At 59.2% G+C, this 15,285-nt stretch overlaps 2 protein-coding genes across 9 annotated transcripts in view; both read right to left on the bottom strand.

The window, feature by feature from the left end:
• Window positions 1–15: 15 nt before the first annotated feature.
• Window positions 16–7,155, bottom strand: GAS2L1 (growth arrest specific 2 like 1). 2 transcript variants are annotated; one of them, XM_085508770.1, is made up of 6 exons: window positions 7,016–7,155; window positions 5,193–5,840; window positions 3,578–3,685; window positions 3,068–3,164; window positions 2,588–2,846; window positions 16–1,872 (listed from the first exon to the last, which is right to left on the bottom strand). In XM_085508770.1, the coding sequence occupies exons 2-6, from the start codon at window positions 5,832–5,834 to the stop codon at window positions 768–770; spliced, it is 2,211 nt and encodes a 736-aa protein (XP_085364896.1). In that variant the 5' UTR covers window positions 5,835–5,840; window positions 7,016–7,155; the 3' UTR covers window positions 16–767. The 2 variants fall into 2 exon arrangements, with proteins under 2 accessions (XP_085364896.1, XP_015733639.1); XM_015878153.3 differs by lacking the exon at window positions 7,016–7,155 and adding an exon at window positions 6,428–6,561.
• Window positions 7,013–15,285, bottom strand: part of EWSR1 (EWS RNA binding protein 1) — a 21,869-nt gene continuing 13,596 nt past the window's right edge. For 4 of the 7 annotated variants that reach the window (XM_015878146.3, XM_015878143.3, XM_085508774.1 and 1 more), the window contains 11 exons: window positions 14,941–15,155; window positions 14,249–14,429; window positions 11,435–11,469; window positions 10,823–10,855; window positions 9,794–9,912; window positions 9,109–9,238; window positions 8,829–8,951; window positions 8,566–8,743; window positions 8,117–8,214; window positions 7,362–7,629; window positions 7,013–7,253 (listed from right to left, as the gene is read on the bottom strand). In XM_015878146.3, coding sequence (XP_015733632.1) covers window positions 7,214–7,253; window positions 7,362–7,629; window positions 8,117–8,214; window positions 8,566–8,743; window positions 8,829–8,951; window positions 9,109–9,238; window positions 9,794–9,912; window positions 10,823–10,855; window positions 11,435–11,469; window positions 14,249–14,429; window positions 14,941–15,155 — 1,420 coding nt within the window. In that variant the 3' untranslated portion in view covers window positions 7,013–7,213. Of the gene's footprint in view, window positions 7,254–7,361; window positions 7,630–8,116; window positions 8,215–8,565; window positions 8,744–8,828; window positions 8,952–9,108; window positions 9,239–9,793; window positions 9,913–10,822; window positions 10,856–11,434; window positions 11,473–14,248; window positions 14,430–14,940; window positions 15,156–15,285 lie in introns of all 7 variants that reach the window. The other 3 variants (XM_015878145.3, XM_015878142.3, XM_085508772.1) reach the window with 1 other exon arrangement.

The following is a 15,285-nucleotide window of genomic DNA, read 5'->3' on the forward strand; positions in this document are numbered from 1 at the left end:
TCACTTAATGCAGTGTTAGCAAGCAGGCCTTCTTTATTAATGATGTCGGACCTTCAGCTTATATACATTACATTACATCACAGAAGGGCTTGGGTTGGAAGGGACCCCAAGGATCATCAGGTTCCAACACCCCACCACAGGCAGGGCCACCAACCTCCATATCTCACACTGGAGCTGCCCAGGGCTCCATTCAGCCCGGCCTTGAGAACCCCCAGCTATGGAGCATCCACAGCCTCTCCGTGCAGCCTGTGCCAGCACCTCGCTGCTCTCTGATGATCTTCCCCCTGACATCACTGTGCTGGAAGGACCCAGGATTGGACGAGGGAGAAATGCTCCCAAACAGCCCTGAGCTGTGGGCACAACGCTGGGGATGCTGCTCAGGAGGCTCAAGGCTGCAGCCCCATCCCCTGCAGCTCCACGGACGGACACAGCAGGCTCAGCTCCTCGGGCTTTAGGGGCTGCAGGGGGCGATGCTGCAGGGTCAGAGGGGACATCCCTGGGTACGGGTCATGGCGGGGAGCTGCGTGTCCCCGAGTGCTGTCAGACGGGGGGAGATGGGGAAGAGGTGAGTGGGATGGAGAAGGAAGGTGAAGAGCGGAGGAGCTGAGCAAAGCTGGTTGCTCCTAATGCCATGACACAGCTCCGGCCTCCACTGCGAGCACATCACGGTCTGTCAGCCCCCACCAGCCCCGCCGTGACACCATCCACTCCCACGTCCCGGTGTCCCGGTGCCCACACACGGCGCTGCAGCCTCCATCCCGTCCGTCTCACGGCCACGGATCCTCCTGCAGCCCCTCGTCCTCCCGCGGTGCCCGGCCCGGCTCCAGCAGCGATGCCAGGACACTGTGCAGCGCCCTCCAGGGCTGCGGGCCGGCGGGGGGCCGCGGGGCGGGGATGCGGGTGGGCTTCCTGCCGGGCTGAGCGTCCAGCCGGGGCCGGGCACAGGGTCGCAGGGCGGGGGACGGGGGGATCCCCGGCACGGACACCAGCTCCGTCCCTTCATCTTCCACCGCCGGCGCCCACTCGGGGTCGGACTCTGCTCCGGATGCCGGCACGCAGCCGCTCTCGTCCGACGAGCTGGACGGGCGGCCGCAGCGCTCCGGAGGGTGGGGGGCGGCCGGGGGAGCCCCGTTACGGCGGCCGTCGTCGGTCAGAGCGCCGTGTTTATTGCCCAGCACGTTGAGCGACGACGAGGACGACGAGGACGAGCAGTACGCGGAGTCGGCGGCCGCGCCGCTGCCCGGATCCAACGTCCCGTGAGCGGGGCGGGCGGGGGGCGACGGCTCCACATCGGCATCATCACCCAGCGCCATCAGCCGCGTGTTGGCCAGGAACTCCTGCTCCAGCCGCACCAGCAGCTGCTGCTCCTGCCCGGGCTCCAGGCACAGCGGCGCCCGCAGCCTCCGAGCGAGCTCCTCCAGCTCGTCCTGGAACGCGTCCCGCTGCACATCACCACCATCCCGCCGCACGTCCCGCTCCCCGGGCAGGGAGCAGCGCCTCGCTCCGCCCGTTCTCGTGTCGCTGCGGGTCCCGCCGTCGGTTCTCTCCCACGAGTGCTGCCCGTCCGTCCCGCGCCGGATCAGCAGCACCGCGTCGGCTCCGGCCCGGCCGTGGCTGCGGGCACGAGGCGGCGCCGCTCCCGGCCCGTTGTGCAGCCGCTGCCGGCCGCGCTCCTGCACGCAGCCCGGGGCGGCGGGACGCAGCGGGGCCGGGCCGCGGTCACCGGAACGGCTGCGGGAGGACGGAGGGCGGCGCGGGGACGGGGGGGCGGCGGGAGGCGGGCGGGGGGGGCAGCGCGGGGCTCCGACCGACGAGGCGGACGAGGAGTCGCTGTCACCGGAATGGCGGCGGGTGCGGGGGGAGTCACGGGGCCTGGGGGGGGGACACGGTCAGAGCGCAGGAACCGCGTGACGGTGATGCAGCCCCGCACCGCGTGTCCCCGGCATCCCCTGCACACACACCGCGCGGCCGCCAGGGGGCAGCACTGAGCCAGCTCAGCGGGAGGGGAGCACTGCGCATGCGCACCAGCGGGGCGGGAAAGAAGCGGGACTGGTTTGGGGGGGGGGGGGGCGGGGGGTGAGGCCTTAATGGGGGCGGGGGGTGATGAGGGGTGAGGGTGACATGGAGCCGACATGATGCTGTGACACACGGCGTGCTGCGGGGGGCGGCTCCTGGGGCGGCTGAGGCCTGCTGGGTGGCCGAGGCCATGCTATAGGGTTGAGGCCATGCAATAGGGCTGAGGCCTGCAGTGGGCCTGCTATAGGCCTGAAGCCTACAATGGGGCCTGCTATAGGGCCGAGGCCTGCTGTGGGGCCTTCTATAGGGCAGAGTCCCGCAGTGTGGCTGAGGCGTTCCCAGCTGCCCTGTCTCCCAGCCCATCCTGGCTTCCTTCCCCCGCCACGCAGCACTGGTCAGTTTGGGAAGCGTTGCCATAGCACTGGGCCGTCCCCATCCTGTCCCGCTGTGCCAGGCCCCGTGTCGCAGCCAGCCCTGCCCTGTGTCCCCCCATCCCAGCTGTGTGTCACACCACAGGGGCTGACAACAACCCCCCCCACCTCCCACAGCACCCATAGACATCAAGCCCTACCTGAGTGCGCTGCCGGGGCTCCTGGACGGGCTGGCGGGTGCCCTGGGGGGCAGGACGGCTCCAGGCTTTGTGGTGCTGCCCCGCTCTGCTCTGCTGGAACCAATGTCCCCCCAGCCTGGTGGTCTCTTGTCCCCAAGGCTGGTCATGTCAGCACGGCGTGGGGTGCTGGGGCTGGGGGCGTGGGGTGCGGGGCTGGCACTGCCCACAATGGGTTTAGGTGGGGAGAAGGGCTGGGTGCGGGCGGGGGGCAGGCGGTGAGCTGTGAGACAAGGAGATAGAGCAGGGTCAGTGGGGAGCACGGCCCTTCCAACCCCTTGTGCTGCACAGAGCTCTTGCAGCAGTTAAATAACACGAAACGTTTTCTCTCTTCTCTGGTTTCAGTCAGATCCGTGCCCTGAGCTGCACAGCCCGACCCACAGGAAAGGAGCCCGTGGGAATATGGAACATTGTGGGGTCAGACTGACAACGGGGGTCACTCACACAGGGACGAGCAGCGACACGGGTCATGTTTGTCCAGGTAATGTTCCAGTGTGTCCCAGCCACCGCCAACACGCACCATGACGTGGCTCCTCAGCACCTGGGGAGAGCACAGCACCAGCACATTACTGCCCAGCCAAAACAAGTGGGTTCTGGGAAGGTTCTGTGTGCCCCCCCCCAGCTGATGGGCTGTGTGAATTTAGGCAGGTTAAGGGTTTCCTGTTGTTTGGGACAAGGGTTGGTTCCACTGCCCCAGTGCTGGGAAGCACAGGGCTGACCTTGTCCATGACAGCGCTGTTATCTATGGGGCCGTGCCAGGACACAGCTCCCTGTTCCGCTTCCCGAGGTGATAAATCCTGTCCCCACCCCTCAGGGTCAGGCTGGGGCACTGAGCATCGCAGCACCAAACCCCATCCTCAGCTCAGCCCCACATTGGGCCTCAGCACTGCATCCCCAAGGCCTCCCCCACCCCCAGCAGAGACAGGAGTGGGAATGGGACACGACGGCTCTTACTCGAACGAAGATCAGTGCGTTGGTGTCTCCCACTTTGTATTTCCCCTCTGAGATTTTGACCATGGGGAACTGGGACGGGCACGTACAGCAGCCCAGGATCTCCCGCACCTGAGGGCAGAGATGAGAGCTTAGTCAGTGGGAGCAGAGCCCACAAAGCCTCCCTGGGAGATGAACCCTGGGGGCTTCCCACGGCCGGGCAATGAAAAGAGCCATAAAAACGAACTTAAAAAGCCCAGGCGTGTACCTGGCAGCGGTTTTCACATGGGTTCCCAAAGCAAGTTGGACACAGCTCAGTTCATCCACTCCCCAAAGCCCCCCAGGGACACTAAAGCCCCCCACGCACTCACTGCATGGCTGTGATGGCCTCAGGAAGGGGCCACCCGCACACACACACAGCTGTGCACACAGAAGGGTTAAGTCCCTTCTCATTGAGGTGCTGACGTCAGGGATTAGGCAGCGATTCCGTGCCGCATCCTGCCTGCTGGTGTGGCACAGCGTGTGGGGCAGTGCGGGCACACAGCAGCTCAGTGGGGGGCTTTGGGGACAGGGACCCTCAGGCACAGCCCCTTCTTTGCAGGGTTAAGCCGAGGTTTGGCATTGGCATGAACCCATCCTGAGCAATGGCTGCTCCCAGCACCTGCCACTCAAACTCACTGCCTTCCCCAGCTGAGCAGTTCTTTTAGCCATTTCCTTTCCGTTTTGCTGTTTTTTCATTGCAATTCTTCCTTTCTGTTCATCATTCCAACCACGGTTGCCCTCAACTATAGGGAAACTGAGGCACGGGGTGTACAGCCAGTGGGAGCTGTGGGCCTGACCCCACCACGGTGCCGTGGGACACGGGGACACGTGCTGCCGGCCCTGGGGACCCGTCCCCCAATGCAGCCAGGCCGGATCCAGGCTCCTCCCCAGCTCCAGCGCTGCCCATAAAAGCCCATGGAGAGGCATTACGCAGCCAGGAAAAATGCACTCGGGGCTGGCAGCACCCGGCTGTGGGGAGCGGGGCAGGTGTGCTGCACGTTCCCCCTCTGAGCTGTGCACTGCCAGGCTTAGTGAGGTACCGGGCTGCAATTAAAAAGGGCTTTGGGATTATGGGATCAGAGCAGGGCAGAGCCTCCCGCCCCTCCCCAGTGCATTAATCTGGCATCTGCATGGGCTGCATCCTGCTCCCAACCCGGTGTTAATCCCAACTGAGCGGCTGCTCTGCAGGGAACATTTCCCTGTGCTGATGTCCTCATGGAGGGCAGCTGGTGGTGATACCCACATCTCCCCTGTGATTACGGCTCCAAAATCACCCTCCTATGGTACCCGGAGGGCCTCACTGCTCAGGACCTCCCACGGACCACAGAGAGCTGGGTTGGGTGGATGGAGAGGAGCTCCCGTGGGCAACAGTGCTCCCTGTTGGCCATAAAGACGTTGTAGGATGGATAGAGGCCCTCACCTCGTACAGCTCCCTGCTGGGTACATGGAGGTCCTCCCAGGGATCATAAAGACTTGTGTAGGATGGATAGAGGCCCCCACTGCTCCTACAGCTCCCTGTTGATGCACAGAGAGTCCCCCCCTCCCCATAGGGCAGACATGGATCCCCTCACCCCCATCACCCCACGTTGCCCCTCACCAGCTCATCCAGGTTCCTCAGGTCGCACAGGGAGACGCGCTGTGTGTGCCCGGGGTACGCGGGTGCCTCGGGGCGCAGGGCTGTGCCGCCCCGTGATGCTCCCAACGCGCCGCACGTTTGGTCCCGCAGCTCCTCCTCGATCTCCTCCTCCATCTGGATCAGCATCGGGGCCAACATGCCGAACTTGGAGCCCCTCCTGGCCACCTCCAGCAGGCAGAGGATGACGTTCTTCTCGTTCTTTTTCAGCACCAGGTCGTTGGTCTCGAACATGAGGACGTCCTGGATGCCCAGATCCTGCCGGCACCAGCGGATGAAGTTGGAGACGTTGTCTCTGGCCACGAAGGATCCGGGCGCCACGTTCCTGGCCTGGAAGGTGACCTCGTTGCGGGGGATGCGGGCGGCCGCCCCGGGGTGTCTCTGCTGGAACTCCATGGCCACGCGGTTGACGTTGTTGGCGTGTTGGCAGAGGTCACAGCCCGTGGCCAGCGCCTCCAGGAAGGTGTCAGCCGCCATGTCCAGGTCATAGAGCGCGTTGAACCACTCGGCCAGGTCCTCCTTCATGGCCTCCAGGTACTCCTCGCTGGAGCGGAAGGGGCGGATGCTCTTGGAGGCCGCAGACTGGATGTTGCTCTGGTCGGCCATGGTGAGCTGCGGGGGGGAAGGCGCCGTTATAGGGGTGTCCCCCCGGACCCAGGGGTGTCACTGCTGCCACCAGCATCCCCTGCCCCCTCCACCCCGTGTCTCCTGTGCTGAGCTTAAGGACTCCCCCATCTGCAGTGCTGCCCCCCCAGCGCTGCCCAGTCCCAGCACAGTGTCATCTGCAGGGGGTGACAATGAGGGACCCCCCGGCTGACCCCATGGGGCTGCACTGTGGGGGCTCCCACCTGCCTCTGCCCATCAGGAAACTGCTGAACCCCGGCCTGGGGGGGGGGGGGCACCCACAGTCAGCTTCAACACTGGGGGCTCATATCGGTGGGGGGCTCTGCTGTGTCCGGGGGCAGGGGAAGGGATGGGGGGGTGTTACAGGGGGGCTGCTCCGCTTGGGGCGCTCTTTGCTGTGGGGTTGGGGGGGGTCTGTGCCGGGGGGGCCACGGGAAGCGCGGCCCCGGGGGGTGGAGGGACGGAGCCGGCACCTGCGCGGCAGATGCGGGCACGGGGGGATGGGGATGTGGGCTGGGGATGGGGGGCGGACACGGGGACACGCGCTGCCCCCCCCGTCCCCTCCTCGCACTCACCGCCTCCTCCTCGCTCCGCTCCGTCCGGGCCGCTCCGGGCCGGGCTGTGACCGCAGGGGGGGGCTCCACCGCCGCCGCCTCCCGGCCCCGCACCCCGCCGCCATCCGCCGCGGCCCCGCGGAGCGGAGCGGAGCACGGAGCGGAGCACAGCGCCCAGCACAGCGCCCAGCACAGCGCTCAGCACAGCGCTCAATGCAGCGCTCAGCACAGCGCTCAATGCAGGGCACAACGCAGCGCTCAACGCCCCGCAACGCGCCGCGCCCCGGCCGGGGAAGTTGGAGGCGGCCCAGAAAGGGCCGGGATGGGAGCGGCGGGGGCGGGGAGCGGAGCGACGGGCGGGGGGCGCGGCCACCGCGGGGGGGGCGTGGGGATGGGGGGGGGTAACGCTCTGTATGAGTCCAGCAGTGATAACGTGTAGAAACGTGGATTTTATTTTAATTAAAAAAAAAGGGAAAACAACCCCAAAACCCAACAAATAGAGGCAGCCATTCACAGCTGCGGGGGAGCAGAGTGCTTAGAACGGGGGGGGGCGGCTTTAGATCCAGAGCCATTGGGGGGGGGCAGGAAGCAAAGCAGCCGGCACGGTACCGTTAACTTGGCTTTAATGTTTCTCCACAAACGGTGAAAAAGACTAAAGTACAGACGAGGAAGAACCGAGAATGTTGCGGCCAACGTTATAAATATGGAATTATAAATTTAAAACGGGATTTTTTTCTTTTTTTTTTTCTTTTCTTTTTTCTGCTTTTAAAAAATAACTCTGGTGGTGATGCTGGCCGGGCGGTGCCTTCAGTAGGGCCGGTCTCTGCGCTCCTGGCGGTGCTCCCCCCTGTAATGACACAGCTGGGGTCACTCTGTGCCGCAGCCCAACACCCCCAGCCCCGCTCTGCAGCTCCCCATGTCCCCCCCCATGCTCCCCCCATCTCTCCCCACGTACTTGTCCATTTTCCCCGGTCCTCCGCGCCTTCCGCCTCTGCCTCCTCCTCCCATCTGGTCCATGAGCGGGCCGGGCGGACCCCCGGGGCCGCCTCCTCTCCGTCCCCCTCCTCCGTAGCCGCCTCGATCCATTCCCCGGCCGCCTCTGAATCCACCTCTGTCTCCGCCGCGGCCGCCTCTAAACATCCCTCCGGGGCCGCCGCGCTCCATCATTCCGCCTCCCCTGCTGCCCCTCATTCCGCCGGGGCCGCCCCTACCGCGGTCACCACCTGGGGGAGAGGGAAACCTTCAGAGCAGGGACAGAGTGCGACCCCCTCCTTCCTGCTCAGGACGGGGAGCTGCAGGGGGCGGCGCGACCCCCGCGGACACAGCAGGATGCGCTTCTATGTGCCGTGCGGGCAGATGAGAGCACACAGCCGGTACGGCCATGGGATCACGGATGGCAGCAGCTGGGCTGGATGGCAGTAAGGAAAAGTGCAGGGCTGGGAAATGTGGGGCTCACCCAGAGGGCAGAGCTGGGGGGCACGGAGCTCAGAGCAGAGCTCCGGAGAAGTGACGGCTGCACAGAGCCATGGGGAAATGGCTCAGCAGTTCAGAACAGTGGGTAAAGTATGGGGGGGTGTGGGCAGAGCACTGCCTTCATCTCACAGCTCAGAGGGATGGATGCTGCTCCCTCAGCATCCACACAGCCCTTATGGCAGTCACTGAACTGCCAGTGCCACCAACCCAACCCGCCATGAACTCAGCCACACGTACCTGGAGGGGGAAAAGGGGGTGGGAGGAACCCTTCTGGTTTAGGAGCCTTGCACTGATTGCACTCTGTTCTCCAGGCGAAGTTCTGGTTTCCACATCCCCTAGGTACAACAGAGCAGTCAGCGAGGAGCAGGAATGCACTGCTGGGTGGGTAACAGCCAGCAATGCTGCACCATGAACACCTACATGCAGTGGGGGGGGATGCTGGGACACGGAGCACAGTGAGCAGCCCAGCTCACCCAGCCCGCAGCAGGGGGCTGCAACAACAGCCCTGCACACTCTGGGTGGGGAGAGGAGCTCCTGAAGGCCCAGCAGGTTGTTAGGATCGAGGCCTGCATGTTTTGGCCAGTGCCTCAGCCAGCACAGCCCCCTGTGCTGAGATGAAGGACGCGGCCCCACAGTGCCCCAGCCTGGGGCAGGAAGGTGTTTGTGTTTGTGCAGGGGGTACTTACGGGTTGGGGCACTGCCAGTCCCCGGCGCGGTGCTGCACGCTGCCTCCAGAGGGGTTTCCCCTGGATCCCCGTGGTCCTCTGGAGGAGAAGCCTCCCCTGTCGCCTCCTCTGCCTCCCATCCGGCCCATGGGACCGCTCGGCCCACCGGGCCCCCCTGGGCCTCCAGGCCCCCCAGGACCTGCAAGGAGAGCCCCGTTAACACTGCTGGGCAGCGGCTGCAGGTGGAGGATGCTGCGCTGCAGGCTGAGCCCTCGGGACGTTACCTCCGCGCAGAGGGGGAGGCATCCCGCGCTGATCCCGTGGCGGCATCCCGCCCCTCATGCTGTTCATCGGGCCCTTCTTCCGCGTCAGGCTGACTTTGAGCTTGCTGCCCTGGAAGTCCTTCCCTAGGAGGAACACAAAGGCAAGAGCCTCATTTTGTGCTGGGGGTTTCCACACAGAGCCCGGCACCACACACACGTTCCCAGGGCGCACACAAGTGCACGGAGTCCATAATCACGTGGAGCAGAAGGGCAATCCCAACACATCACACCCCATACTCACCATCGAACCATTCCACAGCTGTTTTGGCAGTGGATGGGTCATCATAAGAGACCGTGGCATCTCCTTTCGGTTTGCCAGTTTCTTTGTCAATGTAGAGGTGTATCATGGGCTGCCCAGTCCTCTTGTTCATCTAGCAGGACATCAAATCATTTATAACAAGTCACACATCCCCGTATACACCGAGTGGGGGCTCTCCCCCCTGTTCTGCTTTTGATCTGAGCTAACACTTCCACTTAGCAACTCCGTGGCAAGAGAAATGGCCCTCTGGCTTACCACACCAACAGCCACCCATGGCAACCAAAAGCAGGAACTGGCCCAGCAGCCTCTCCTGCAGGCTCCTGTGAGTGCAGGAATGGAGCTGCAGCCTCCCCACATCCTCCTCCACTCTCCCCACCGCCCTGCGCTCAAGCTGTCACACATCCCACCCGCAGCAGATCCACAGACGGATGCTTCCTGAGTCTGTAAGCACTGCTGCTTCTGCATGGCTGATGGAAGTGCACAGAGGGACAAAGCTTGATGAGGATCTTTTGGGGAGCTTGTGCTACAGGGCAGCTCCAGGCTGTGCTGATCTCACTGCCCATCAGAGCTGCCCGGCTCCACAGAAGGGGCTGAATGGGACAGTGGGCAGGGAGGAGGCAGCCAGCTCCCTTCTCTGTGCTCACCTGCACACACACGTTCCTCTCACCTTGACAACCCCGCACTGTTTGAAGAAGTCTGCCAGATCCTCCAGGGTCACGTTATCATTGAGTCCCTGCACATACACTGAGCTGTTGTCCAAGTCCTCATCCAGGTCTATAGGTGGGCCTAGGAGACAAATCTCAGGGTCAGGCAGTGGAAGAGGCAGCGATCCAGCAGCACGTCACCCCTCAGCCAGCTGCAGCTTCTCTCTCAATAAGTGCATTTATGAAGCGACATAGAACTGAGGCACTCCAGGAAACCCCAGGCACAGAGAGCAGTGCTAAGGGCTGAGCTCTCTGCTGCAGCCACCCAGCATGGCCAGGGCACCATGCAAGACCTCTGCAATGGGGCATGAGCGAGACCCAAAGGCACAACACACCCCTGCATCCTCCAGGTCCCGCATGTGGATGCTCACCCCTCCTGCTGCTATAATCCCCTCTTTCCTTAGGCTGATGGGGAACTACCAAATGTGTCTGTGCAGGAGGAAGAAAAGGGCCCCAGGTGGGGGTGGCACAGGCTGCCCATTGAGGTGGTGGGTGGTGCACCATCCCTGCAGACAGCCACAGGTAATGGGGCTGTGAGCACTGATGGAGCTGTGGGTGCCCCTGTTTGTTGCAGGGGGTGGTTGGGTAAGACGGCCTTTAAGGGCCCCTTCCAACTCAAACCATTCTATGATCTTATAAGGAGGAAGGAGACTGCTGGACAAGTGCCTACAAGCTCCAGACTGCTGCAGCCTGGAACGTGCTTTCTGCTGCTCCAGGCAGCCACACAGCAGCTCCTTGGCAAGAGCCCCCTGGCTCCATAGAGAAGCACAAGCATCTCACAGACACGTGTGGGCTTCCACCAGTCCAAGCGCTCTGATGAACCAGGAATAGAGAATCAGATGAAACAGCCCCAAAGAGACTGCAAACAGCAGAGCACCTCTGTACTTGGGTTATGGGAGGGCGAGATACGGGGCAACATCTTCTGCCAGCTGAGATGGGCACAGAAACCTCCACGCCAGCAGCCTGGGAGGGGTGTGAGCAGTGACAATTACCTAAGTCAAGGTCCGGTCCTTCCTCCATGTGTCCTGCCAGTCGGGAGAGAACCATAAGAAGCAGTGTTAGTGCAGGCCCTGCGGGCTGAAGGAGCGACACACACATCACTATCTACTTATAACCACCATTCGATGGCGCTGGTTAAACTCCAACTGACCCGCACTGCACAATCACCAGCAATGCACCTCTACGTGGCGACCGGTTCGCTGTTTTTAGCAGCCTTTCCATCCATTAACCACTATTGCGTGGGGTTGGTTTTTTGTCTTAATGCTTTACCAGGCCAATCCGTTTTACAGTTGGTTAATCCAAAAGTTACTTAAGAATTATCAAATCCAAACCATTTCTTTTCCCCCAATTACAGAAGTGGTTTCTCAATGCTTCCATATCACCTGTAACCGCGTACCCCTGGGCATGGCCGGCTCTACCCATTACAGTCTTGTTGCATACGTCATTTTTAACCACTTAAAACTAAGACAAATTACACTTTATTTTTTTCTACAGACTGACTGCAATTGGTTTGTTTTATTATCATTATTATTTATTATTATTATTATTCTTTTTTTTTTTTTTTTTCCGTTAAACACTATCCATTGTAATGCTCAAAAACTTACCACCAGGCTTATTGAAGCCACCTCGCTCTCCAGCGCTGCTGGGGGGATAAACGAAGAAATGAAGGCCTTTCCCTTTACAAAGCCAGTACCGCTCTGAGCCTCTGCGGCTCACAGGGAAGAAGGGCACTGGCTAAACATCTCCAAACAATGCATCTGTCTCTCTCTCTCTCTCATCTCGTCACTATGCCTTTCTTCAGGGCAGCTCGCTCAAATTTCCTTTACATACACAACCTCGCTTGTCTGGTTCTAGACACCACTTTGCTGTCGGTACCCTTCCATTACTTTGTATTGGTATTAGCAGTGCAATACTTGGCAAAAAGAAAACAACCACCAAACCAAACTGACACCCATCCGTGAGCGTTGCAGATCAATCCCTGTGATCCAGGGCTGCCCGCTGGTCGCTCCCTCCCTGCGGCGTGTTCACAAAGTGCACCCTCAGCCTGCCGGGACCCTGACATTAACAGTTCAAAAGGGAGGAGATGACCACACGCGATGCCTACAACACAGTTCCGATGACATTCCCGCTCCAACCTCGGTATAAAGCCATACATTCAGGTCGCTACTGAACTTAACAAGTCTCTGAGGAGCAGAACTTACAGCGTACAGCGAGGGCTCCAAGGCCTGGGGTGCAGCTTTGTGGGCACAGACCGGACGCCAATCTGAGCACGTGCCAATGGCAGCTCGTGGCTTTGGGCAAAAGCTCTGCGTGAAGCTTCTGCTCACAAGTGCTGCTGAATTGGGAAAGGCCACCCCGAGAGCAGTTTGGTGTCTCTGGCTTTATTTTTTGGGGCTGTTTTTTTGGTTTTTTGGAAAGGCAAAAGCTGTTTGGAAGGAGACGAGCAGAGGAGGGAGAGCACCACTATTTTCTAGCAAGTATTGCACCTCTAATACTGGAAAAAAGAGAAAAGTTGTCAATACACATTTCAAGCCGTAGCATGCAGCTCTGCCTCCTCTGGTTAAAGTACACACCGTTTACGTCACGCCTCTCTTTTTAAACATATACGTTTTTACACTTTTTGGTTATGTTTAATGTTACACAATTCTAAAGTAGTAGTATACCTCCTCTGGTTTTATTACCAAACAACAAGTATTCAGTTACCAAAGTTACAGAAGGATTCCATTTATACAACGAATACATTTGGTTAAAAAAATATTCTATGTATATTTTTCCTCTCCATATGGACACCGTGTCTAGTCCCACTTTTCATTATGCTGCCGGCTGAGTACTGAGTACGGGTACTTTTTAAGTACTGAAGTGTATACAAGGCTCTCACTTTGTAACCTGTAGCATATAAATGCGACAAAGCATGTTAAAAAGTTTCCATGTTTAACAGCCAATGAAAATATCAAATAACCGAGTCAATGAAAAAGGGCACGTTAATAACATCGAGCTCCTTACCTGCTGGAGACACTGAAATCCATCATCACAGCATCATTAGGAGGGCCGAGTTCCCCTACCTGCCCCTTGGTGCTCACAGGAAGGCCACCTTTTCCATGGACAGCACAAAGCCCGTGTCCATAAATCAGGCAGCCCTCTCTTATGCTCCAGTCAGGTGGGAATCACTTATGTACGTAATTTAGCACTGGGTTACGGTGTGAAATCAGAGAGGTGACAGAGGTTTGGCGTGACACGCTCCAGAGGGGCTACCAATTTGGAGATGTGATGATAGGCATTTCAGGTGTCTACGTCTACTTTAAACCGTTAGAGATAAATACATCACGGGTGAAATCTTTATGCAGAACCACTCCGTTCCACTCCAGCCAATTCAAGCCAGGCGCACCCCAACACGAGCGAGGCTTTTCCTTCTGTTTCCACACACTGGTGGTTGATTTCTCCGATAAAGATTTCATCCCAGTTCATTTTGGCAGAGCTATGCAGAATGGGACTGCACCAGCAGCCCTACGTGTTGCCTACCAGTGAGAAGCTGCAGCTCCACCTGCCCTGCCAACACGAGGGCCGGCACTCTGCATCCCATCACATCCAGTGAGCACCTAGGGGCACTCTGCATAGCTCTGCACTGCGGTGTGAGGGGATGGAACACACACAAAGCTACGTCTTCCTTCCTTTACGAGCCTCTGGGATCAGTCCTCCTTCCTCACCTTTACCAAAACAAACATCGCAGACGGGGAGACCAACCACTGACCTGAAGACACAGGTTTACCAAACCAGATTTTGCCATCAGTTAAAATGGCCAAACTGGTTTAGACCACCTGAAAGCTCCAATTGAGGAGCAGTCCTGGAACCCAAGCCAGAGCTTTATACAGTCTCGGGGTCACTCTTCACACTCCAGCCAAGCTCCAAGTGTTCTGACACTCAGAGTCCAGGCTTCGACAGCAGCAATCTGCCCTACGCATACACTTATGATGCAGCTCTGCATGCTACTGCTAAGGCTGACACGAGGCTTCTGCCTGCTACATACCTGACCTGTCAAGTTCCCCCATTAGTGGGTGAGGCACGAGAAGTGAATGACTCCTGGACCTGGCAGAAGGTTTGTGTGTGTTCAATCCAAAGTTACTGTTAAACCCCACAGAGGACTTCACCTCTGCATGACCACGAAGGGAGCTGAAAGTTCCAGGTTTAGCAATACCCCTTGATTGCCCCGGGCCCAACCAGCTGCAGGACAAAAAAAGCACCATACATCCTGCCCCTACTTCCCCTCAGGTAATATTTCCATGGATAAGAAGCAACGCTGCTACAGAAATGTTATCCATGGAAGTACAGCTGGGAATGTCAACCTTTCAGTCCCTTCTTTCCATTTTAAAATCCTATGGGTAAAACAGAATTAGGTAAAAGGAGAAAAGATTTGCTCTTACCCCATTCCACCGCGTCCTCCTCCCCGCCCACCTCTGCTCATGCCTCCGCGCTCATATCCCCCTCTTCCCCTGCCCCGGTTATCAGGGCCGCTCATATTCCGGTTCTCTCCTGGGCCTGAAAAACCTCCAGATTCCTGTCCGTACACATTCATGCTGCTGGGATGGTCCTGGCGGAATGAGCCTGAAGAGGAGAGCAAGAACAACATCACGAGGCTGAAGATAGGAGTGGGTCCTGTCCCCTTTCTCACTGCCTTCAAGCACTGGAATATGGGCAGTACTGCATGGAAGTTGCTTGCTAGAGTGCTTACAGGCACAGTGTTACCTAGGGGGAGATGTGCTGATTTCTGTCTGCAGAATTAAATTTGAAGCCAGGCCCCACCAGTCTGACCTCTGCACAACGGCCACTGGGTTGCTTACACTGAGCCTTTCCCAGCCCGGCCACAATGGTACTCTGCATTTCTGTGTTTTACAACAACCCATCCACCCCCAGCACAGTGAGGGGAGCATGGCAGTGCTCTACTGAACCAGCCCATCTGTTTTGCAGTGAGGAGGGGCAGAACTCAGCTACACTGTGCTTTCAGATCCTTCAGACTCAAACAAAGCAGTGCCAAGACTCCTTCAGAGGCAGTTCACTCAGGAGTGATGGAGCACAACCCCTCCCACATCAATGCCACAGCTCGAAGCACACTCACTCTGCTGGCCGTAGCTGCTGCTCTGCTGGCTGTACTGGCTTGGGGGCTGGCTGTAGGATCCGGTCTGGGGTGGGTAACTCGTTGGGGGCGGCTGCTGCGCGTAGCTGCTCTGCTGCCCATAGCTAGTCTGCTGGCTGTAGGTGTTCTGCTGCCCGTAGGTGCTCTGCTGGGAATAAGTGCTCTGATCGTAACTGCTTGGCTGCGTGGAGGAATAGCTGGAAGACAAAAGCATTTTAAAGATGGGAAGATAAGCCAATTCACTTGGACACATGCATCAGGCTGCAGGAGTGGCTCACGCAAGAAAGTAATGCAATTATAAGGCGTGTGTGTTATTGCAAACCACTT

The sequence above is a fragment of the Coturnix japonica genome, chromosome 9 (genome assembly GCF_054131305.1).
Source record: "Coturnix japonica strain WE chromosome 9, WE-NBRP24, whole genome shotgun sequence".
Lineage (NCBI taxonomy): Eukaryota > Metazoa > Chordata > Aves > Galliformes > Phasianidae > Coturnix > Coturnix japonica.